This window comes from Ostrinia nubilalis, chromosome 20 (genome assembly GCF_963855985.1).
Source record: "Ostrinia nubilalis chromosome 20, ilOstNubi1.1, whole genome shotgun sequence".
Lineage (NCBI taxonomy): Eukaryota > Metazoa > Arthropoda > Insecta > Lepidoptera > Crambidae > Ostrinia > Ostrinia nubilalis.
In genome coordinates this window covers 10,041,597-10,065,120 of record NC_087107.1, presented here as the reverse complement: position 1 = coordinate 10,065,120, position 23,524 = coordinate 10,041,597, and the positions used below count along the sequence as shown (strand labels likewise).

General features: G+C 35.4%; 1 protein-coding gene across 1 annotated transcript; it reads left to right on the top strand.

Moving 5' to 3' along the window:
* Window positions 1-14,120: 14,120 nt before the first annotated feature.
* Window positions 14,121-23,070, top strand: LOC135081618 (glutathione S-transferase 1-like). Its single transcript, XM_063976365.1, has 6 exons — window positions 14,121-14,259; window positions 17,753-17,906; window positions 18,342-18,400; window positions 18,545-18,686; window positions 19,162-19,358; window positions 22,786-23,070. The coding sequence occupies exons 2-6, from the start codon at window positions 17,763-17,765 to the stop codon at window positions 22,898-22,900; spliced, it is 657 nt and encodes a 218-aa protein (XP_063832435.1). The 5' UTR covers window positions 14,121-14,259; window positions 17,753-17,762; the 3' UTR covers window positions 22,901-23,070.
* The last annotated feature ends 454 nt before the right edge of the window (window positions 23,071-23,524 follow it).

Below are 23,524 nucleotides of genomic sequence, written 5' to 3'. Positions count from 1 at the left end.
TGCCCGCGGCTTCACCCGTGTGAAATTTCGTTTGTCACAGATCGTCATAAATTATAGCCTAGTATGTTATTCTGGGTTATAAACAATAGTACAGTAAAGTTTCATCAAAATCCGTTCAGTAGTTTTTGCGTGAAAGAGTAACAAACATCCAGACATCCACACAAACTTTCGCATTTATAATATTAGTAGGATAGGATAGGATAAAAAAAAAATCTTGCTCCATTTAATGGATTTATCGATTGTAGATCGCCATCCCTATAACAAACAGGGCCGGAAGATCGGCAGGCAGCTTTTACGATGCACTTAATACTATTTTATAGGCGGAAACCGGTAATAAAAAAACTTTTGCGAATTAGTATTCAGGCAAATGGATACTTATTGACAGGAACCGGCCAGCGATAAGTAAATAGGAAATAATAATAATAAACTTTAATACCATGCAGTAGAATAGGCATTTCATTGCCTGTCATAGCTCATAGCTACTCGTAACTTAACCTAACGTTAAGTTACTTCTGAATCTGATAAATAAATCAATACCTATTACCAACCTAACGTCTTCTGATATTTTTTTTATGCAGAACAAGGCAGGTACTTATTTGACCGCAATCGCAACTGATGTTAAGTGAGATAAATAAATAAATAGGGCTCATGGGCTCAAGGTCAACCCCACCAAAACGCAGGTTATCGTGTTGGGTGGTTCCAGGCAGATTTCTCAGATTAACTGGAGTGCCCTTCCACCCATCATGTTTGACGGTGTCCAGATACCTTTTAGCAAAGTCGTGAAGAACCTCGGTATTCACATCGACAGTGCTCTCACATGGACAACCCAGATTGGGGAGGTCAGCAGGAAGGTGTTTGCGGCTGCAGCGTCAATAAATAGGTTGCGTAACTTTTTACCCATACCCACCAAAATTGCTCTTGTTCAAGCTTTACTCTTCCCTATTCTCGACTACGCCGACTGTTGCTACCCTGACCTCAACGAAACCCATTTGGCTAAGCTCGAGCGCCTCCAGAACTTTTGCATTCGTATCATCTACGGCCTGCGAAAGTATGACCATGTTTCTGAGTACCGAGCCCAGCTAAAATGGTTACCGATCCGACGTCGGCGTGACTCTCACATCCTATCCCTTCTTTTCTCTATCCTTTTCAACCCAAAGTCACCACCATACTTGAAGGAGCGTTTTCAATTTATGCAGTCGGCCCTGGGTCACGAAATGCGGTCGTCAAAAAAACTCCATCTTAATTTTCCTTCTCACACCTCTCATTCCTATACGCGATCGTTCACTGTTCAAGCTATCCGTCTATGGAACGCCTTGCCGATGTCTATTCGGCAATCTGAGTCACTTCCTATTTTTAAGAAAAGACTCAAGTCTCACTTCCTCACGCTGCTACCTTAATTTCCCTACAACTGTATTCCTTTAAGCTTCTTAAAATTCCCATCTATTTTCTGCTGGCTATCTAGTTCGATCTTTGGTTCGTATCTAGAATAGTATGTGTATGTAAGTATATATTATAATTTATATATGTATATATATATACCCCTACTCTTCCCGCGGGTGTCGTAAGAGGCGACTTAGGGACTACACATCAAACAGAGAATGGGCAGCAGCGCTCTCTGAAAAACATCAATCTTTTAAACTGCGATCTCCAACCCGCCTGCCTAGCGTGGAGATTATGGCAAAACCCTCCACTATAGTGGAGGAGGCTCATAGTCCAGCAGTGGACTGTAAAGGGCTGTTGATGATGATGATGATGATATATATATATATTAATATATTTTTGTGTATTATTTGTATGTATTATTTTGGTTTAAATTGTATGCCTTTTATTATAATTTATTTCTTTAGTGTCGACACCGCCTTCCCCTTCATATTTGTTTCAAGTAACTGTCCTCACCATAGGTTGTCTGGAAGAGATCGCTTCATAGCGATAAGACCGCCTAATTGTACCTTGTGTGCTCCTTTTCTTCTGTTATGTTATTTGTTTGGTGTGCAATAAAGTGTATTTATTATTATTATTATGTTTGTACGCTTTGGAGCTCACGGGTCAAAAGTGGCCCGGTCCTTTACAAGGCTTGCGTGGGGATACAGATCCAACACGTAGAGGCCGTTTTAAGCGCAAAATAATCGACAAAAGTGAAAGTGGTGCACATGCTGGATCTAGTCTCTGACTATATCATGGGATGTAGCCAGAGACCATCCCCAGCCTGTGCACAGGAGCTATTGCAGTTATTGGAGAATGGACTAGGGTTATGGATGAAGGATGGATGGACTGGTTACTGGGCTATGGATGGAGACTACGGGACACCTGCCTGGTTCATAGTCTCGGACTGAAAAAATGGCAGGCGGTGACTAGCCAGCGACTAAATGGGCCCCCCCTGGCGTCATGGGTCGTATAGACCGGACTGAGGGGCAACATTGGCGTCTGCCAGCTCAGGGGTGTAGAGAGGTGTGCTGCGCTTTCTCCGAAGTTACTCGCGGCGTTATGCCCTTTAACACTTCCACCCCTGGAGCATATAGCTCTAGCGACTCCACTCTGGCCGGCTGGTTAAGGCAAGCCAGAGGTGAAAGTCCTGCAGACCCTCTCGGATTCCACTTCGGCAAGCCGAAGACGAGGGTCTTGACCGACTCTCGGGAGCACTCGGATTAACAACTGGCCCCGTGGTGTCGCTACTCACCAACAGCTCGCCACAAAGCTGCCCTGCGGGGCTTATTATTATTATTATTATAAATAAATCTTTGGACTATTTCACACAGCACCAACTAGCCCCAAAGTAAGCAACTTAATGCTTGTGTTATGGGTGTTAAACTGCTAAGCTTAACGGATATACTACTTACTCGTATATACTTTTTTTAATACATACATAATTATTTCATTAAAATTCATCATTTCAATTTCTGCCCGGCCGGGAATCGAACCCGGGACCTCTCGGCATAGTAGTCCGTTCTGAACCACTACACCAAACGGCTGACGAAAAGCGATAAATTAATAATTCAGTCAGTTTTCAGATGCTGTCTAGGATGGTACATAAATCTGCCCTGTAAGTGCTTATTTACTCTTGCCTTGAAAAGGTCTGTATTATTGTGTTCAGGAAAGACAGCACCAGGCAACGAATTCCAGTCCCTAGCTGTTCGCATTATCTACATGGGTAAAGATACCAGCTGCTGGCTGTACGTCCAGCTAAACACTGTAGTGGAAATAAGGTGTTGTTTTACATCAATAATGTAGAGTCCATTGTGCTATTTTTGCCTGTACTTGTGCTTTCGACCTTAATCTTTCATCACACTAAGTAGGAAGGTGACACGCACGATCAATCAAATATGTCAACCAAGCTATCGCTGTACCATTGCTATTTGTATACGGAACTAGAATCAATTAATATTTACTCGTACTGGCTTGCTTTATGAGAAATAGCAATTTTATTAACTAATTGGAAAGTTAGGAGACTTAAAATAAAAAAATAATGTATCTAACATTATTTTTCTTGAACATTTTTTTTTATGATACAGCTATTAAATAAATCTAAAACCTGTTACTTTCATCAGAGGAAATAAAGGTAAATAATATTTATACAAAATAATGCCATCTAGCGTGGAGTAGCAGCACTAAGCTTTCTTTGCTGTGCTTGCCTGACATCTAGCGTCGAGTAGTGGTACTACGTTATTGTTCTAAAGCATTCTTGGTATTTTCAAACCCTAGTAAATAGTTTTTATTATTCGTTATAGATGGGGTTAAATTTAAATTTTCGTTTAATGTGTCATCAATAATTTTTTCGTCATAAAATTTTTCATTAGATACATTGGCCAATGTTTGATGATAATAGTTGTAAGGCATTATTACTAACGCATTTTACTTAAAACATTTTGTATGCCAAATAACGGAGCCTTTTCAGTTTTCAGGCACAGACAGGCATCGAGAGAATTTTATTTCGTTTCTGAATAAACAAAAATTATTGAAGCATGGGTTGTTAACAATTATTAGTTTGGAGGTGGAGTTAACTAACTGAATTAATAAATTTATCACTTTTATCAAAAAGTGTTGATTTAAAAAATTGAAGTCTGTTAATAATTGAATTAAATCTTTTATTGATTTGAATTTTATTTTTACATAATATTGCAACTGGCGTGAACGTTTGCATTTGCTCACAAAAAAACTGTTTCAAACCCGCATGCCAAGAAAATAAATAAAATTTTACAATATCACTATCGTAGTTCAGTTTACAAAGGTTTTGTGGCAAAACCGATTGTTAAAAAACCTTTCATTACATTTCTCATTTTTGCCGCAACTTTTTATTTAAAAATCCACTTGCAAAATAAAAACAAAACAAAAATGGATAGGTAGTCGATACGAACCAAAATCGAATTCAGTTAAAACTGAGTGAGCTACTATTAAAAATAAATGAACATCAAATTAGTGATGTTATTTTATTTATCGATATTTTCAGAGTTATCTTATTCCAATCAAATTCATTACCGTTTATTTGGTGGCTATGATAATAATTTATGCTAATATTTATTTTTGGACAAAATTCATTCTTAACCCTCGCTGTACGAGGTGGGGTGTGACACACCCCAGTCCTTTAAAAATAGCCACAATTTTAAAAATTTGCAAGTGCTGAATTTGAAATTCTCAGTAGCTGGAATTATGACACTGCTGCTTCGATCAGCGTTGCAAAATCAGTCCAGCGGTGACTACCAACTGAGTTACATGCCTTTAAAGTGCGTGTGGGTGTCACACACCCCACCTGGTACGGGACGTTGTTAAAAAGTTTAAAAAACATCTAACAGTTTTGGTGTAATTTATATATTTTTAGCTTTGTCAATTGAATAAAATTCAATACAAATATTGTTTTTCGTGATTTTTACGGTATCTGAAATTTTCAAGCACTTTTAGTGAAATGAGATGACTTTTAGTGCGAATCTACAAGTTTAGTACTGAGATCCGAAGATGTATGTGAACATACACTTATGGGCTACAATTTATACTTGGTGATACAATTTATGGGCTACTGAAATGGAATAACATATTTTATAAATAAATAAAATTGTTACGCTCCCATTTTATGCATTGAGAATACTCATTTTCTTTCATCATAATCATAATCATAATCATAATATCTTTATTGCTTCATGTGGTACAAACAAGGTATTAAAAATAAAATAGTCCCAGAACATGAGCCCTGTGAGGGCATTGCAACATTATACATAATATTAATTAAGCTTAATCTAAATTATTTTAATAAATGTAAGTACAAATTCTAATTAATTTTTGAGATCATACAATTCTTTCAAAGAGTAAAAACATTTCTTTAATAACCATTCCTTCAATTCTTTACCAAACAAATTATCATTTTCAATATTCTTTATATTCGTAGGTATCTTATTATATAATTTTATTGACATATGGTAAGTGCCTGAGCTAACTAGATGCAATTTAGTAAAAGGTTGTACTAGTCTATTTCTATGTCTTAAGTTTCTTTCTTGTGAATAAAGATCTTTTGCTTGGACATATTCATGGAGATTTTTCCTGAGAAATTTACAAATTTCTAATATGTACATTGAGGCAAGTGTAAGAATATTTAGCTTTATGAAGTGAGGTCTGCAACTTTCCCTATCTGTGATGTTAACAAGAATTCTAAGGCATCTCTTTTGCAAAATAAATAACTGACTTACTTCCGTACTGTTACCCCAAAGAATGATCCCGTAATTCAACCAAGCATTAGCGTAGGCATAATAGGCAATGGTAGCAGTTTTTAAGTCCGTGCATTTTTTCAACTCGTACAGTGCATAAGTAAATTTTGAGAGTTTAGCGGCAATTTTTTCTATATGTGGTTTCCAATTAATATTTGAATCTAATTCTATTCCTAATAGGGTACATGAGGTCACGAATTTTATGCTATTATTATTTAATGTAATATTTGTTTGGAGAGGTTGTTTTTGCCTTGGTTTAAATTGTATCAATGATGTCTTAGCTATATTAATTTCTAAATTGTGGTCTTGTAACCATTCTAATATTTTGTCTATTGTACTATATAGTTGGTGTTGCAGGTCTTGGCTGTTGTTACATGGAAAAACTATAGATATATCATCAGCGTATATTATGCATTTCTTATCAATACAAGTTACCACGTCGTTGATATAGATTATAAATAAAATGCACCCCAATACACTACCTTGGGGTATTAAACGTACTACTTGCAGTTTTTGAGATCTAGTACAATTTAATAGGCCAGAACTACAGTCATAATAATCAATTTCTACAAATTGTGCTCTATCATTTAAATACGACGCAAACCATTGATGTGCTATTCCTCGAATACCTATATCGTATAGCTTTTTTAATAAAATTTTATGGGAGACCCGATCATATGCTTTACTCATATCCAACATTATTCCTATGGCATATTTATTTGTGTTTATTATATTTAAAATATCATTTACGTATTTATAAACGGCTGTAATAGTAGATCTTTCTTTTCGAAAGCCATGCTGACTATCATTGAAAACATTGTATTTTTTACAAAAAGATTGAAGGCGGATGGCCATTGCGGTTTCAAAAATTTTAGAAAAGGTCGACAAAAGGGCTATTGGGCGAAAGTTTTCGGGTTCTTTGGCATTAATTTTTTTAGGAACAGGTTTTACTACGGTTATTTTTAATAAATCAGGAAACGTGGCTTGTTCAAAAGATTGGTTAATTAAATATGTAAGTGGTTCAACTAGCTCCTCTCTACAGTACTTAATTAATGTAGGTGGAAGTTCATCAATACCATAACTTGACTTGTTTTTTAATTTTTTAATAATGTTTGTTACCTCAAGTGTAGTGACTGGTCTGAGATACATGGTGTTATTAATTGGTTGTACTACAGGGCGGCCTTCGGGAATCCTAACCTCATTATCACGCGATCCCACTGAAACGAAATATTTGTTGAAAGTATTTGCGACCAAATAGGGGTCTTTTAAGTTATCTCCGTTGTATTTTAACTGTATGTTTTTATGTATTTTTTTATTTCTTTTATTAGTTCGCTCTTTTATAATTTGCCACATGGCTTTAGTTATGTTTTTTGATGTTTTTATTCTACTAATATACTGATTTTTCTTCGATGTATTTACTGCAACTTTTAAGAGCTTTACATATTTTTTATAATAATTATTTAATGTATTGCTATTTATTTGTGATATTAATACTTTAAGAAGACGCTTATTTTTACACGATACTTTTATACCCTTAGTTAACCAAGGTTTTATTTTATTTTTAACTAATGTATTTTTCTTAGGAATTACAGAATCAAGTAGAGTAGTTAATTGATCAAGAAACATTTTATAGTTTTCATTTATATTTTTGTCAGCAGTAATAATATTATTCCAATTTATTGCCAATAGTTTTTCTTTAAATAACGCTAAGCTTTTTGGGTTAAATTTTCTTTTGTATACATAGTGTTCCTGATTATCAGGTAAAAGTCCTAATTTATTTAAAGTGATTGAGATACCTCTGTGGTCTGAAAGCCCATACTCTTTAACATCAACATTCATACAGCTTGCATCAAAGTTAGTAAATATAGCATCCAGGCAAGTGGAGCTTGTGGCCGTTACTCTTGTAGGTTCTTTTACATTCTGATGAAAATTAAAACTCTTAAATAAATTAACCATATTTTTAGTTTCTGCTGTTCTGCCAAGAAAGTTTACATTTAAATCACCCCCTATTATTATATTTTTCTTTAAATATTTAGTAGTTAATAGTTTTAATAAATGTTCTAGTTGTGTATTAAATAAAGTTACTTCTCTTTTACTATTTGGCCAGTATAAAACTATTAATATTGTATTTAGACTAGGAAATTCAATTGCACACAATTCCATAATATATTCTATAGACAATAACTTAATGTCATCTAATTCAATAAAATCTATTTTATCCTTAATAAATATGCAAACACCTCCACCCTCACGATTGCTCCTGGCGAATTGACTAGCAAGGGTGTAGCCTTCCAGAGATAGCAGGTCAGTTTTAGCCGTAGTGATCCATGTTTCAGTGAAGCAAAGTACAGACAAATCAAATTCTTCAGTAAGGGCCTCTAATAAATGAAATTTATTCTTTATGCTTCTTATGTTTTGGTATAAAATTGTAAGTTTTCCGTCATTAGCGGCGAAAGGAATGTTTCGCAGCTCTCCCTCCTGATTTTACTGTATTATGTGTAGATGAACTTCTGGAATCGACTCGAGTACTAGCATTTTCTATAGAGTTTGTATTTTCAATGCTAGGATTGTTCTTGAGTTCCATTGACGTTTTAGGTGGTTTAGATGTTAATTGTGGCTGCTGATTTACATTTCGGAAGTTATCTCTTTCTTGTCTTCTTTTTTGTAGGCCATTTTCGTCCAAATACATCGATAGCCATAATCCGGTATTTTTGAAGTATTTCACACATGTTAGAAGGTGTTTTGTTATTTGTTTGCTTAGTAATTCAATTTTGAGAGGTCGTCGATTTCCGCGTTTCCCTATGCGACTTATTTCTTCGATATATCCAGTTAGGTCTACGCCTGCTATGTCATAAAACACGTTCAGGGCTCGCTCGTGTAACTCATAGTCAGTCTCGTACCGGGTTTCATTTAGTCCGTACAGGACTACCGTCTTATTTTGAATGATGGGATCAGGCGCGGCGCTCGGTGGTCTTGCAGCGGTCACACTGGCGTATGTTGGTTGGGATAACTTGTTCTTATTTACACTGCATGTCTCATTTTGTTCATTTTCTTTCAATTCCTGCCGAAGTTGCATGTTTTCCTTTTCCAGCTCGCTAATTCGTTTTGTATTGTTATCTGTAGTTTTTCGTAAGGCTTTCAGTTCTGTTTCGAAGGATGAATGTTGGTTGGTCATATTGTGTATACACGTTTGTAGTAATTTTATTGTATCCGAAAGCTCACGGTCCCGGGCTTCCTGTTTTACTGCTTGTGCAGATATCTGAGCCCGCAACTCTCTAAGCTCAGACAACAGAATCGCCTCCGTAGTAGTATTTTGCGTCGAATGTAACATGGTATCCCCGTTGGGAGGGGTGTCATCCAGAACTAGTGAATCCTCATTTTGTGTCATAGAAATTTTACGTCTTAACGTTACATTATTATTGTCCGTATAGAAATTGTCTGGCTCTCTGACTGGTGTATTTGTATTATCTTGCCTTGGTTGGTTCGACTTACATTTCGGACATTTCCAAGATAATTTGCGTTCTGCGCTCATTAAATAAAATATCTTTTCAGATACATTAACACACAGTATATCATATTTCTCTTTACAAAGCGAACAGGTCAAAAACTGTCTATTTGTTATTTCAGCGAAACAGGCTGCACATTTGGCCATCTTGCGGAGATTGCACAAACTTAGACGAAAAAATTTATGCGTGTCTATAAAGTTATGCTTTTCTTAGCAGGGTGCTTGCGTTTACTTCACTATTTAGTACATAACGATGTCGCTAGGTGGCTTTTTGATGACTGAAGAGAATTATCTTTTTTTCACTTTTAGGTTATGCGAATTTGTAATTGTCCAAAATTTTACATTATAAACACATCACGATCCTGTATTTAAAGTTTAATTTTCATAGCACTTCTTTATTCAAGACTATTCCTTGTTCATTTGGTTTAAATACACTTTTCGGCGAAACGTTCACTGAGTATTTCTATATCAATTATCACTGTAAGTACAATATAGTTTCTTTAGATAACACTCTCACACATATAATTCATGTTGTTTTATAGTTTAGTAACACTCACACGACGAATTTACGTAATTAAACATTTTATTTTTGCTAAAATAATCAGAGCTATTGTTTTCGTGGCTACTAGCGCCATCTCTTTGATCATCAGAATTGTGGTAAATTGAAAACCGATGATCAAAACAAATTTATACCCTTCCAGTTTTTAATTTACTTTTAAATTATAAGTAAATACTTGTACTTTGTTAAATAAAAACGGTTGTCATAATTAAAGGCACTAATTAAAAATTATACATAGGAAACTGATTCCTAAATTACAAGAACAACGGAAATTGTGTCTTTTTGTTTTTTTTATGATAAAAATGTTATAATACATATTTTCAGCTCAGAGCATTTTTTAAACCTAATTAGCATACGTAAATAATCAATATTAAATATTAAATTTCACCTAAAAAAATGTTGAATGAAAATTTTATCACTTTGTATATTGGGGTGTGTTATACCCCACCTGGTACGGGACGTAACTTTTAGTCACCTCGTACACGGAGGGTTAAAGATTTACTCCTTTATTATTACTATTTTTGCCTTGTTCACGCTTTTTGATTGTTTGAAATGTGGTTGCTTACTTAAATTATTAAAAAATGTACCTACCTAGTGTTTTTCAGCACAATTCTATGATCGGTAGATTCATCATGTTTTGAAGCTAAAAGGCGTTTCAAATCCAAAATATTAAATGTTCATTGCATTATTTTCAACTGTCCAGCATTGCCCTAGTTAGTTATCGATAGTTTGCCGCCACTACACATTTATCGGCGATATTTTTCGATATCGCTTCACACCCGGAACGTTGGCCACCCTGTATCAGATTATGGGAGAAATTTATGGCCAACCAAACGCCAACGTTGGGGCAAAAAGTAGATTATACGATGGTTAAAAATTTTCACGCGTATACGGTTTTGATTTATAAGGGTATAGTTTAAGTAATGGAAAGTGCATTTTGGACGTGTCAGCAATAATCCGGGACCTGATATATGTAGTTCGATATAAAGGTGTAATAAATTTTGGGGAAATACGGTCTCTGAATAGAATTTTGGGACTTTCATCCTTAATTCCTTACATAGGAGACAAAATGGAATGTGTTGAGATTTTGGGACTCTCACAAAAGACAAAATAGGTACAACTATTTTTGGGTTGAAATACCTCATCAGATTTGAAATCCTTGTTTTATTACTGTAATGAATTTAATTTGTGAAAAGTATGTACGTCGGTAGAGCTGATGTATTGGAGCTGCTGAATCAATTCTATCAGGATTTTCAGGTATTTGAGAAAAATAATTAGAATTCACTAAAATACACTACCACATAGCCTAAAATTAGTGGTATTTAAATAAGTCAATATTAAGTAAAAGATGACCGTAGAAGGAAAGGGCTTCGCCTACCCTTGGGACCATGCCGGACCAGAGTAGCGGAGGATAGAGCTCAGTGGAGAGAGCTGGAAGAGATCTATGCCAAGAGGCACGCTGAATTGTGAGACATACACACAAACATTACTATGAGGTCTCACAGTGCGCATGGACGCACACGGCGACACACGAACCAATCACAGAGCTCTATTCAACGCTGTGCGTTCCATTTAATGCTTCACTTAAGTAAGCATCGTTTGTGAAAACAGAGCCTAAAAGCAAAATTAGTAGAGTAGCAGAATCTGAAGAAAAGGGCTTTATTATTAATTCTGTGACATTGAAAATTTTTCTTTCTTTCTTATTAGCCGGCAACAATCTAAATATATAAAAGGAGAAACTGACTGACTGACTGACAGATCAACGCACAGCCTAAACGGCTAAACGTAGGCACTTGAAATTTGGAAGGGACGTAGCTTAGGTACCGTAGAGGTGCACTAAGAAAGGAATTTCCGAAATTCCCACGGGAACGGGAATTAGCGGGAAAAACGGGATTTACGCGTACGAAGTCGCGGGCGGCCGCTAGTTTTGCTTTAAAATGCAAATGGCTAAGTCATTAGAGCCGGGGCTTCAAATATTCAAAGGATAATTGACGGTAAAACGCGGTTACCTTCTTCATAGTGATCAAACTGTCAAATGATGAATGATGTCGTGATCTTGGAAAGTTTTGAGGTGGCAGTTTATTTATACTTCTCCTAAGCGAGTAGTAATTTTACGTATCTATTTTTCATTAGGAAGGGCGTCGTTTCTTAACTTCGAACTAAGTACTAGTACCAGGCCTGTTCATCTCCGCGAGTTTACATCGAAAACAAAACACGCACGGTGGCCCACCTACAGGATACCATACGAGCGAACATTGACTCACGCACGCGTATTCTTGTGTATGATGGAAGAAAATAAAGAAAATGGTGTACTAAATACTGTGCAGTATTTAACTGCCTAAATAATAATAAAAACACAGAATGTACTTTTTTAAGTTGCCTCAAGACACTGAGAGGTAAATAAGTAGTTAATATTATTCATGATAATTCATGCTATTTCCTCCGCAGTTTGGCACCTCACGTCACATCATTTTACCGAAGTCAGCCCTATAGCTTCGGCGCAGTGCCGATCACTGACGTTTGTCAACAAAATGGTGCTTGACTCTTGAGACAGCCTAAATTACACCATATTGTTAATGACATTGAGCATACATTTTTTTAAATACCTTTGCGAAGTAAAACTTCTGTGCGTAGTACTTATTACTATTCTGTGCTAGTACTAAGTATAATTTATTTCTTATGTCACAGTCTAACACCCGTATTCACAAACTATGCTTGCTTAAGTGAAGCAGCAAATCGAACGCACAGCATTGAATAGACCACGCGCACTGTGAGACCTCATAGTAACGTTTGTGAATACGGGCGTTAGAACTATGGGAACGAAATGTGAGAATAGTTTCCGACCTTAGTGCCACAGAATAAAAAATACTAGTACTCTAATCTACTGAAAAGGTAGATTAGGTCAAGTGATTTAGGTAATTATGTATTTTTGAGAGTTAAGTAAGTACCTATGACTTTTTTTATGAAACTTTTTTTTTTCATAATAATATAAGGAAGTATTATGTATAGTGCTACAGTGTTCAGGACGTTTTGTCTCATTGTTCTTTATTTAGAAAAAAATTGAAATGCAGATAACATGCATAATGTATGTGAAGAAATCATGAAAGAATATGACGAATCCATTTTATTTATTCGCCACGGTTTTTAATTCTGTGACGTAGCACAACTGGAAGGACACTTCAGCTACGGTTCCTACGTTAAGGTAAGTAGGTAAGTCAAAAAATCTGAAAAAAATTGGACTAACAATAGGAAACTTTTAAAATTAAATGAAGTTTATTCGAATTAAGGACAATGACCAAAAATGTATGGAGTGTGGTCCAAATGTCCACCACTAACGAGACCTATGTAGTAAAATAGTCTACTAATTACTGATTCATTATAACCAAACCGCAATCAAAAATATGCTTTCAGTAAAAAGTTATGACTGAATGAAAAGTCATGTTTTTTACCTTTTCATCCGAAAAATGTTCTTGATATCGTTCTATCAATCGCACAATTTGGATTAATCTATGCATATTATGTCATGTCGCTTAGTGTGCCGTGTTAGATTCTCGCTAAAAGAAAAAAAAATAAGCTCAGAAGAAAGACAACAATATTGGAATTATGGTCGGGTGGTCGCTGCTCCGCCCCTATTGGTTGTAGGGTGATGTTATATAACCTAAAACCATCCTTGATAAATGGGCTATCCATAACAAAAATATTTTTTCAAATCGGACCAGTAGTTCCTGAGAATAAGCGCGTAAACTACTACAATTTTTCATACGGGCATAACTTTTTACTGACAGCTTATTTTTTTTCGTCCCATACTGAAAGTTAATCTCTATTTAATGGACTATAAGCCAATATAGGTCTCATTAGTGGTGGACATTTGGACCACTTTTGGTCATTGTCCTTTAACTGAATATTTTATTGCTTAGATAGAATGCAAGCATGTATTTTAATTTTATATTTAAAGCAAAAGGACTCCGAAATAAAATAATGTAAGCACTAAACTTAGGCTACATAAAAATAAATTACACATAAATCTTATCCAATACCAAAAAAAATATCCAACCAAAGCTACTCTACTACTTAATTCATTGACTTTATTTTTACTTTAAAGAAAAATTCAATTTATTTCGTCTCTAGATACATTTACGACCAAAACACCAAAAAATCTGAATCATCGCCTATCAACTCGTTAACATGTCTACGAAAACTGTGATTTTGCAGTTAGCAACTTTTACGCTTCACCCGTATCAATTTATACTCGACAGTTGCAATGGTCTTCATACAATCCACTCCCACTTTGCAGCGTAGCACACGTCATACATATACATATTTAACAGCGCCTCCAATTATCGTTCGACTTTGAACCTTAGATTTATTGATTTAAAATCCACTTTGCTGTGAAGGTCATATATAATTGAGACCGGGTTAAATGTACTTTTATCCAACCGGTTACTCCATTGAGAAGTTTGCTCTCGCGCAGTGATATCGTCCTGTGTTTGTGTTTTTGTACCAAGGTAATTTTTTGTATTGTGTTTTTTTAGAATTGTTGTCTTACTGCGTTTTGCATTTCGGCTTTGTGGTTTTACGTAAAAACGTTTACTTTTTTTCAACTCTGTACGTGCTTTGATGATAAAAAGGATTATGATGCATTTAATTGTTTAAAAATCGCTTCACATAAATTTTTAGGACTATCAAATCAATATACTTACTGCTGACATTTTTTAGATTTCTGGTAAACTTCTTGGGTTTTATCTTCAAACGTCAGTTATTATTTTACTTCATTTTGTAGAAACTATTAGACTAGATATATTTATCAATTCAATAATGTACTTATCTTTTGTGTACAAACTTAATTTGAAACAAAGACTAAGTACCGGCGCAAAGTATACAGTATTAATTGAATAACTGCATAATCTAAACATTGTACAATCTTATTTAATTTGTAATAGGATAGGAGGTATTTACCTACGTATTTATTTACACTCATGCACGTTCACGAACACTTAATGGTCAATAATCTACCATTATTACATAATATTAATAGTCGTATAAACACGAATTTTAGAAAATAAATCAAAACTATTATCACGACGTTTTACATTCAAGGCAAAAATACAAGGTACTTATAGTTAAAAGATATCTAACGATTGAAAATTTACTGACTTTATCGTTTGTTTGTTTTACGTTATGAACTGTCAATGATTACGATTGATTTACACAATTCCACCTCAGGTCAATGTCACGCCGCAGGAAAAAGCTATTGCTATGGATAAAAAAACTTTTTTAAAAACAAGCTTTATCCTAAAATGCAGTTCTTTGTACTAAAACGAAAAAAATAATTGTATGCTAGGTTCAAAGAATTTCGAAAGCTTGTAGTGCAAACAGAAAAAAAGAGGAATAAATTCCATGCGCGATACAAGCATTCGAAATTGTTTGAAAAAGTTTTTTTTTTATAATTTTATTTTATACTTTTTAGTTGTAACTATCTCAATATCTGGGCCTGTTCATCATTTAGCATAAAAGTGCTCGGGAAGTCGAATCCAATGAACCCAAACTTGATGAGTTTCCGCCGTTTCGTTTAGGAGTTCTTATGGCCACCTCCTGACTCCATCATCAGACCAGCTCAATGGTACCATAACACTGCATTGTCATTGTATTTACATAAGTATACCAAATTTCAGCTCAATCGGTTGAGGAGAACTGGTCTTAAATTCAGTTGCAAGATTTGTCCCACACCCATACTAACAAGTGAAGTCAATATAAAGCTTGTAATAATAATAAAAAATATTTATTTTTATTAGGTAGGTAAGAAACTGTGAGGGTACAATAATAACAAAAAAAAACTTTACATAAACTAGACCGTAAGCATTATAATTTTAATTGAAAATAAATTTTACAACCTATTAGTTTTAGAAATAGGAAATCAATAAACTAATAAAATGTCAGCCATAATTTACAAAACGGATCAGGGCGGGAATCTCAAATATAAATCAAGTAAAGGTTTTGGGATAGCATTGTAATTTATTATTTAGATAGGTAATTTATTTAACTAAACATGAGTTTATGATGTATAACAAGTAGGTATGTAGTTTTTTAAAGAAACCAAAAGAAATGCGTTAGCCCGATAACGCAATTTAGCAATAAAAATTATGCAATGCGACTTGGACTAATAAAACGATTAATTTATTATCATCCATCGTCTTTTGATCTGATACTTCTTGTGTTGTGGTATAAATTCAAATTCTTTATTTATAGCAAAATACATACATACTATTGTTAATATAATTTCAAACTATGTTAAAGCTAATTTAATAACATTATTCATACGGGATGTCGATAAGCATTCAGAAAGTTATCAGATGTCATTCAACTTTTGTTGTTCAAATCTATACCTACTTAGGGGAGAGTTCGGTATATTGTACCGCCGGATAAATTGTACCACCCTCATATTTCGTAAAGTATTTATTGAATGTCTGTAATTGCAACACTCAACGATACACAACTAAATTCATTGAATATTGGCCATATGGTTTTTGCCGTGACAATTAACACGTGTGTTTTATTTTGAAAAGTTTTTTTTCATTGTTTTCAAGTAACTTTTGAGAAAACATGTTTAGTTTGTAATTTTGTTAAATTTTATCACACAGTGTTTCTAGTTTATTAATTAGAAGCGCAAATTAGTATGGATTACAATTATATAAAACATTTTTCGGTATTTATAAGCTATATTTTTTACCGATTTTTTAAAAGTACTATCACCTAGTCGGTTAAATTGTACCACATCAAGTTGTATGGAATTCTACCAAAGGATTTTGAAAAAATTTTAGTAAATCATATTTTGAAGTTATAATAGCATAGTTTATGTTAGAATAACAATAAATAAAAGCAAAAAACTGGCACAGAAGATTAAGTACAAGTGTACATTACGATAATTGGAATTACAAGATTTGTACTCAAAATCTTGATAACGTGTAAAACAATATCGATTGTCTATGTTATTAACTACTGGTCCTTTTCGTTACCTAATTTGTTAAGAATGTATCATATAATATTTTGCCATAGTTTTTTTATAGGCTTGAAATTTATTGAAATCCAATTTAGTAACCCTGTGGTACAAATTATCGAACCGGTTGGCTAAATTGGACCGAAGCTCGGAACTCGTATTTTGTTGATTTGTGCTAAATATATCAGTAAGTTGAATGATTTCTATTTTGTTATATACCATTGACATTAGCAAAAACAAAACAAACCTATGTGTAAAATGGTATTGAAAAAAACTGGTCCAAATTACCGGACTCTCCCTTATAATAAATCTGTAGAGAGGTCAATTCTGTACATGAAATATATTTTCAAAATAACTATCGAGGGGTGATTAGTGATCGATACTGATGCCAAAAATGCAATCAGTAAAATTTTTGTCTGTCTGTCAGTCTGTATGTTCCATAGAAACAAAAACTTTTAGACGGATTTTACCGAAACTTGGTACAATTATTCTTCATACTCCTGGGCAGGTTATAGTATACGTAGGAATTCCCGGGCGAACGGGAATTAGCGGGAAAATCCTTTTGTATGAAAAATCTAAACCGCTTAAGTTAGACGCTTGAAATTTGGCATGCAGGTACCTTAGTAAACTTAAAGCTTAGTTACAACAGAATATTGCAAAATTCCCACGGGAACGGAAGTTAGCGGGAAAAAACATATGTATGAAAAAATCTAAACCGCGTAAGATAGATGAAGGGGGTAAAACGGGATCCACGCTTACAAAGTCGCGGTCGGCCGCTAGTGCAATAATATCAACAATATTGGCCCCATACAAATTCTTTTCTTAATATATTTTTTCCTACATTCCCACCTTGTCTGGCCTGCATGGAGTGTAGATCCTCCAATTGCCACTGGTATCAAAGAAATTCGTGTTCCTGCAGTGCCAAATGACTTGATGATGGTATTTTACCCAAAATCCCAGTCATGGTGTTGTCCCTTTACAAATTATCTTCATACTTTTTCCAGAAATCCAGCCATGGTGTTGACTCTATACAAACTAGACGCCAGCCCGCCTGCTCGCGCGGTTATGATGACGATCGAGGCGCTGGGCATCCAAGACGTGGAATACGTTGATGTCAACCTGCTGACAAAGGATCATCTGACGGAGGAATACTTGAAGGTATGTTCAAATTCACTTTTTTTAAAGAGAGTTGACGGTTATCGTAAGAAAAAACGGCTAAAGGCAAATCCTTTCTAACTAAGCGTCACAGACGCAGCGTCTTTAGCTTTGGTCTTGTGCCACCAACGCCGCGTCACTAACTCGCTTCGAAAGGCTACCTTTAAGACCAAAGCTAAAGACGCTGCGTCTGTGACGCTTAGTTCGAAAGGCTACCTTAAAAGAATCTTTATTTTGACAATACTAGCCAAAAAATAGTCTCAACAAGTCCAGATTTTAAATTTTTTGAAACCCAAGACAAGGGAATAAGTTTCAAAATGTTGTGTTAATTTACTTCAATTCACGAATGCAAATCTTAGGTAGGTACTCTAGTGAAAAAAAAAGAAAAAAACTTATTCCCCATAGTGTTTATTAATGGAAAATGTTTTTCTATTTCAGATGAACCCTCAACACACGATTCCGATGCTCAAAGACGATGACTTCATTATTTGGGACAGGTAAATTTCTCATTATATCATTTGCTCTTATAAGTGATCCTCATGATTATACTCTATACCTATTATCTCTTAAAAATAAACACCGAATCGCTAAGAAAAACATTTAAATAAATTAAAGTTGAATGACTTTTCCTCTCGTTACAGCCATGCCATCACAGCATACTTGGTCGGAAAATACGCCGAGAACAACGCTCTGTACCCAACTGACCTGAAGAAGAGGGCGCTGATTGACCAGAGACTCCATTTTGACAGTGGCATTCTCTTCCCAGCTCTTCGAGGCAATGTGGTAATAATTTCACTATCATCATCATTCCAGCCACAAGAAATACTGCTGAATATACGTGTAGGCCTTTCCCAGTGATTTCCAGTTTTTTTTATGCAGAACAAGGCAGGTATTTGACCGTAATCGCACCTGCTGTTATTGGCCGGTTGGTAGCTGCCTGCATCCAGATCCTTCCTGCAACCTTTAGATTCGATCTTTTTAAGCAGCACAAAGCAGGTATTTGATTGCAATCACACCTGATGTTTAGTGAGATGCAGTCTAGGATGGTACATCTGCCTTGTAGCGATCTCGTGTAGAAACGCCGAGCATGGCATAATCAGTTTTCATATCACCGATATCAGGACTGATGATTGATTGACCCAAATTTTAATGATCTGCTTCAATCTTTTCAAGTTCAATTTTTGCTTTTACCCATGTGTCCTATCTAAAAATTTGACTTTTCGAATTATTTTATTCGCATGCTTAAACTTTATTCCAGGAACCAGTATTATTCAAAGGCGAGTCCTCCTTCAAGCCAGAAGGCCTTGAGAAGATCAGCGTTGCATATGACTTCACTGACAAGTTCTTGGCATCACTTTCACCGTACTTGGCAGGCAGTGACCTGACTCTTGCTGACATCTGCTGCGTGGCTACCATCAGCTCTCTAAACGCTTTGGTGCCTATTGATGATAATAAGTACGTAATAATAAGTGGATAATCTTCTTTTTAACGTATTAGTAAGCTGAAGTGGCAATGGGCAGGGCATACAGTACGCAGAACTGACGGCCGATGGGGTAGCAAGGTTCTGGAGTGGAGGCCACGTATCGAAAAGCGCAGCGTAGAACGTCCCACCCACAAGATGGACCGACGACCTCATAAAGGTAACGGGAAGGCGCTGGATGCAGGCCGCCACCAACCAGCCATTGTGGAAATCATTAGGGGAGGCCTATGTTCAGCAGTGGACGATTAATCTTTTAACATCAGAGAACTGTGATCCTGAGCCTTGTAGTTCTGCCAGAGTAGAATGAGACCCCCACTTCTGCCGTGGATGTCAAGGCGAATAAGGGTTTATACAAACATCAAGCCCAACCGGTCAAGATGGGGAGTGTAGGCTAAATCCTTCATTCATTTGCCTCTGATAAATCAGAGGTGGCGTTATAATGCAGTAGAGAATAGATTACTCAATGATGATGATGAAGATCAAAGATCTAATTTATAAGAAAATTATATTTTCCTTAATGGCTCGATTATTGAGAGAAGTCAAAGTCAAAGTCAAAATTTCTTTATTTGTTTGGACTAATAAATAGTTCTTACAAATCGTCATTTTGCTCTTAAGGAGCCTCTACATGTCTCATAATCTTTTTACCCTACCAGCGCTTCGAGACCAACATTTGGCAAGTGCTGAGAAGAAGCGCCGCAACAAACTCAGTCACCACTGTCTGCCGGTTAATATAAATAAATAGAAATAGTAGTAGTAGGTACATTCGATTCAGGAGCAGTTCACTGAATTTACCATGCATTCTTGTATGGTGTATCTTATAAGAATGGGTATACAAGATTGCGTGGTATATTAAACAAGGTAGTGACGTGCTAATATCTAGACTTACATATTAAGATACTAGTAGAAATGACTCGCATACATAAATTTGAATAACTTGGATTGACCAGTCCCCGAAAGCAGCGCCTGTTCACAGACATGACGAGTGAACCAGCCATCGCTTCACTCGACCATATTAGAGGGAATGTAACGACCCGCCTCACTACGCCACCACCCCAGAGACATTTTAGTGAGAATGACAATTCCAAGTTATCTCTTTAAAATAAAAAACTAATAATAAAGCTAAGTAACAGTCCAGATTGAGAAGCATGACACTATAACATTTGAGAAATTATTATGAGTTTATACATTACTTTTCATTTTAATTCTTTTTAGTGCGAGCATGAGAGGACCATAATCCTACTCCCAGGATGACTTATCATTAAGAAAATCTCGAGTTGTATAATAGGCTTTTTTAAGCATGTGATCTTTAACTATATCTTTAAATTTATTATACGGTAGCTCTTTATATTTATCAGGGACTTTGTTATAAAAATGGATACCTTGTCCCATAAAAGAGGCAAACACTTTATTAAGTCTAAAAGCGGGTATAGCCAATTTATTTTTATTTCTAGTGTTAATTTGGTGAATATCACTTTTCTTTTTGAATTTAGTAATATTTTTTTGAATAAATAGAATACAGTTTAAGATGTATTGTGAAGCGGCCGTGAGAATGCCAATTTCTTTAAACAATTCTCTAAGGGATGCTCTTGCTTTCATTTTATACAAGTATCTTATCGCACGTTTTTGCAAAATAAATATTGTTTCAAAATCTGCAGCTTTGCCCCACAGCATGATTCCATATGACATTAGGCTATGAAAGTAGCTAAAGTAGACTAAGCGAGCTGTTGAAACATCGGTTAATGACCGTATCCTTTTTATTGCAAAAGCCGCTGAGCTGAGCTTTCCCGCCAGAGTTTCTATATGGGGGCCCCACTGGAGTTTTGAATCCAGGGTAATTCCCAGAAATACAGTAGAGTCTACCAGATCGATTGCATTATTATTAAGTTCTATTTGAGTACTAACTGTTTTTACGTTAGGCAAAGAGAATTTTATACATTTTGTTTTCTTTGCATTGAGTTGTAAATTATTTGTAGTGAACCAACTTAAAACTCTTGTTAGTGCATTATTTACATCGTCAAAGTTATTTTTACTTCTATCGATATTAAAAATCAAAGATGTGTCATCAGCAAATAACACGATTTCGCAAGAGTCCTTAACAAAATATGGTAGATCATTAATGTATATAAGAAACAAGAATGGACCCAGAATGGACCCCTGCGGAACTCCCATTTTCACAGGTGACCCTGAAGACAAAACACCATTTATGTCAACTTTTTGAACTCTAAAGTTTAAATAGGATTGTATTAAATCCAAAGCCGAGTCCTTTACCCCATAATAGTGCAGTTTGCGAATTAGCGTTTGATGTTCTACGCAGTCAAAAGCTTTTGAGAGATCACAGAAGACCCCTAGTGCATTTTGAAAATTCTCCCAAGCCTCGAAGATATGTTTAAGTAGTGCAACCCCAGCATCGGTGGTGGAACGACCCTTGGTGAAACCATATTGTTCACTATGAAATAGTTTATTAGAGCCAAAGTGAATCATAAGTTGCTCCTGTATGATTTTTTCAAAAATCTTGCTCAGAGCGGGCAAGATAGAAATGGGTCTATAATTGCCAGGGTCGGTTTTGCTACCAGACTTAAATAATGGCATTAGTCTACTATGTTTCATGAGGTCGGGGAAGATTCCCTTCTCTATGCAATTATTGAATATTATCGCTAACTGTGGGGAAATTATATCAATAATGTGTTTGACTATCTTGACAGAGATGCCCCAGATATCAGTTGTACTCTTTACGTTTAAAAGATTAAAAGTTTTAGTGATATCTAATGGAGTAATATGTTTAAAAGAGAAGTGCGAGTCACAGGGTGTCACGTGGGTTTTCAATATTTCTTCGGCCTCGGAGGGAGATGACTTTAAGTTGGCAGTTGTTGCTGAAGCTATATTACCAAAAAATTTGTCAAAAGCTTCCGCTACATCTTTATCTGCAGATATCAAATTATCGTGAACTTTGAGAGAAAAGTCATTATCTTTTGGTTTTAGTTTACCAGTCTCTCGGTTGATAACATTCCAAGTTTCTTTTATTTTATTACTGGCGTTCCCTATCTTGTCCCGAATATAAAAAGACTTAGCCATGAAGCAAACTTTCTTAAAAATTTTTGAATACTTTTTTACATGCTCAAGAAAAGATATACTATTATTATACTTTTTCATGCCATAAAGTTCATATAACGTATTTCGACTTTTGTAGTCCCTGAATTATCCTACAGAAAAAAATCGATGATGATTTTTATGAAAACTAATTTTCTTTAATAGCTCTGTTACTAAGAGAAGTCCCAAAATCCCACAAGATAAATGACATGGTACACGAACGTCGAACACATTAGTGGAACTGCTCACTTGGACATTTAGTGATTAATCGACAAATTAAGAACACTTTAGTAGCTTCCAAAATTTTAATTTCAGGTACCCAAACCTCGCTGCCTGGCTAGAACGTTGCTCTACAGAAGAATTCTACAAGAAAGCAAACGAAGCCGGTGCACAACTGTTAGGACAAATAGTTAAAAGCAAATTGGCTTAAAAACATTAAAAAAAACCACCAAAAAGTCTTAAAGACCATGCACAAAAATTAAATTCAAAATATTTGAGAGTATTTTATCATCACTTCTCACTAAACGACTACACAAAATGTTTTCACGTAGGTAGGTGATTGTTTACATTGTATTTATTAAAATAAATTAAAAGCGAAGACTTTGTTTTTTATTTTCCAGGTTGTGTAGGTTTTTATACCAGTTTTTACATACTAGAGTCGAACAATTGAACATTTTAGAATTTCTTTTGAATAAACGTTCTGCGATTTTTTCATAATCTTTTTTTTTGCTAAAAATGCTGTTAACAAAGTCACTAATAATTATATGAGGTAACAGTTTTGAAGCCACGATAGCCGAACGGTGAAGGGGTCGGACAGGCCGATTCGTGATCCGAGGAACGCGGGTTCGAACCCCGCCACCGCTCGATTATGTGGTGAACTCATGCGCAGCAAAAAACCCAACCAATGTAGTCTAAGGCTGAGTTGCACCACCTAACCTTAACGGTAATTTCTATGATGACAACTGGTGCTTTTTGTATGGAGATTGACAGATTTTTGACGTTTGTTAAAGTTAAAGTAAGATGGTGCAACTCAGCCTAAGTTTCTCTAAAATTG

What these genes read in the sequence shown, in the direction of transcription:
- LOC135081618 (XM_063976365.1), top strand. Translation starts at nt 17,763, where the DNA reads ATGGTGTTGACTCTATACAAACTAGACGCCAGCCCGCCTGCTCGCGCG. An exon ending in GACTTCATTATTTGGGACAG is followed by an intron (nt 18,401 to 18,544) that starts GTAAATTTCTCA and finishes CTCTCGTTACAG; the next exon opens with CCATGCCATCACAGCATACT. An exon ending in CAGCTCTTCGAGGCAATGTG is followed by an intron (nt 18,687 to 19,161) that starts GTAATAATTTCA and finishes ACTTTATTCCAG; the next exon opens with GAACCAGTATTATTCAAAGG.